Raw genomic sequence first — 1,747 nt, 5'->3', positions numbered from 1 at the left:
TTCTACCTCTCCCTCGATTAGACAGGATACTTGACCTATGCGTATGCCCAAACATTATATCTAGGCATCAATGACTATCGTCTGTCATACATCACTGGCATCACCCCTGGTACTGCTACACCAGGTATAGCTCTTGTCGTAGCTTTTGATGGGTCTCTTAGCGGATTAGGAGCACTGAGTTGTTCGTCTCTAACTATTGGCGGTTCTGCTGTATCAGCACCCCCCCCAGCTATGTTCTTGGAATTGTAACAGGGCACTAGTACGAGGGACTGAGCGGGTCTTTGCTGTTGAAGTCGGGCAGCTGCAACCCGGCGCGGAACACGGGCAGCTCGTTTGTGGGGAAGCGGAGACGACGCCAGTTCACGGGACCAGCGGTGAATGTGAGCGGCAGAGGCTCGCGTGACAGGAAGAGCCACGGTACGGTACAGTCTGTACCCACAGCTGCAGTGGGGTACGACACCGACCGCTACTGTCGAAGGGCGATCAGTGTGCGATCGTGGACCCTAGCAGAGCAATAAACGAAAGGACGAGGTGGTGAGACGACGAAGTGCAGCACTGTAAGAAGCCAGTAGAGCAGCTGCTTCACGTCGAAGTCGACCGAGAATTCGGGACGTGATGTGGACACTGAGCGGCGAGCGGCGGCTCGAACTCAGTTAAGAATTGGATCCGCGAGGCGCAAGTGGCTCGAGTACGAGAAAAGTGGTGCGTCCGTTGCGGAGCGCGTGTATAGGCCCAGGTCTTGCAGGTCGTTGCGAGCACAGCCGGAGAAGCGCGAGAACGAGTCGAGTGTCGGGCGAGCAGAGCTGCCTGACATTCGTTGAGCAGAGCCGTAAGGCACAAAGCGAGTGGGTAGCTCGTAGAGAGCGACGGGGTGGAGCCGTTCGTGGTGGTGGTTGTGGCTCGAGGAAGCGGTCGGGTCAGAAGGGGCTAGCTTTTTGACGAGTCTGATTGTTGTAGCACGCGGGCTTACCGGCGGAGACCAGTGCGGCGGACACAGGGTTCGACGTGTGTATGACTGCCTCGGTGGCCCCTAAGCGTGTCTGCGCGGTGAGCCGCGGTCCTGTGAGAGGCTGGGCTGAGCAGTAAGACGCAGTTGAGGTTGAGGTTGAGTTGAGAGCTCTACATCGAGTAGAGCAGAGTGGTTGAGTTGAATACAAATAGGGACGGACGCGTCCCGGCGGCTTGAGAGCAGCCAGTACAGTGTTGATTGCGTTCGAGCCTCGGAACCCTGGTAGTTCACCTACAGACGGTGGCAGTGAGCAATGCGACCCGCCGGCGAGCAGGCGTCCTGAGACTCGTAACAGAATCACTGGCGGCACTGCCGCTGTTAACAAAGCGCTTGTGCTTAATGAAACAGGCGATATCAGCGGTATCAATAGTTTATCAGCAACTTCGCTAACAGGCACAATCCAAACCGCGGCTCAGCCCAGTATCACAAGTGTTGGTACGCTTAGCTCACTAACCGTGAGTGGGTCCATTACATGTTCGGGAATCAGTGGTTTAACCTCGATATCAGTATCGAGTATTACTGGTACGCTACAGACAGCAGCCCAGCCCAATATTACCTCAGTTGGATCCTTGCCTTCACTTAATGTTAGTGGTACTACGTCTGGTAGTAGCTACACCATTTCTGGTAATGTTACACCTACAGGAGCATCTGGCACTATAACAGCTAATAATACAGCCTCCAATAGTATTAATAGTATTGGCGGATTGATTTGCTATGGTGCAACGGTGAATAATACTC

The 1,747-nt window shown here is 54.4% G+C and overlaps 1 protein-coding gene across 1 annotated transcript; it reads right to left on the bottom strand.

Moving 5' to 3' along the window:
- Positions 1-256: 256 nt before the first annotated feature.
- Positions 257-1,478, bottom strand: PITG_08252 (uncharacterized protein; the record flags this gene model as incomplete). Its single annotated transcript, XM_002903627.1, has 3 exons — positions 257-466; positions 1,124-1,240; positions 1,464-1,478. 3 exons carry the CDS (start codon positions 1,476-1,478, stop codon positions 257-259), a joined length of 342 nt encoding a protein of 113 aa, XP_002903673.1.
- Positions 1,479-1,747: the final 269 nt, after the last annotated feature.

The sequence above is a fragment of the Phytophthora infestans genome, genomic scaffold (assembly GCF_000142945.1).
Source record: "Phytophthora infestans T30-4 supercont1.13 genomic scaffold, whole genome shotgun sequence".
Lineage (NCBI taxonomy): Eukaryota > Oomycota > Peronosporomycetes > Peronosporales > Peronosporaceae > Phytophthora > Phytophthora infestans.
Note: the sequence above shows the minus strand (reverse complement) of the source record. Positions and strands in the feature narration are given on the sequence as shown.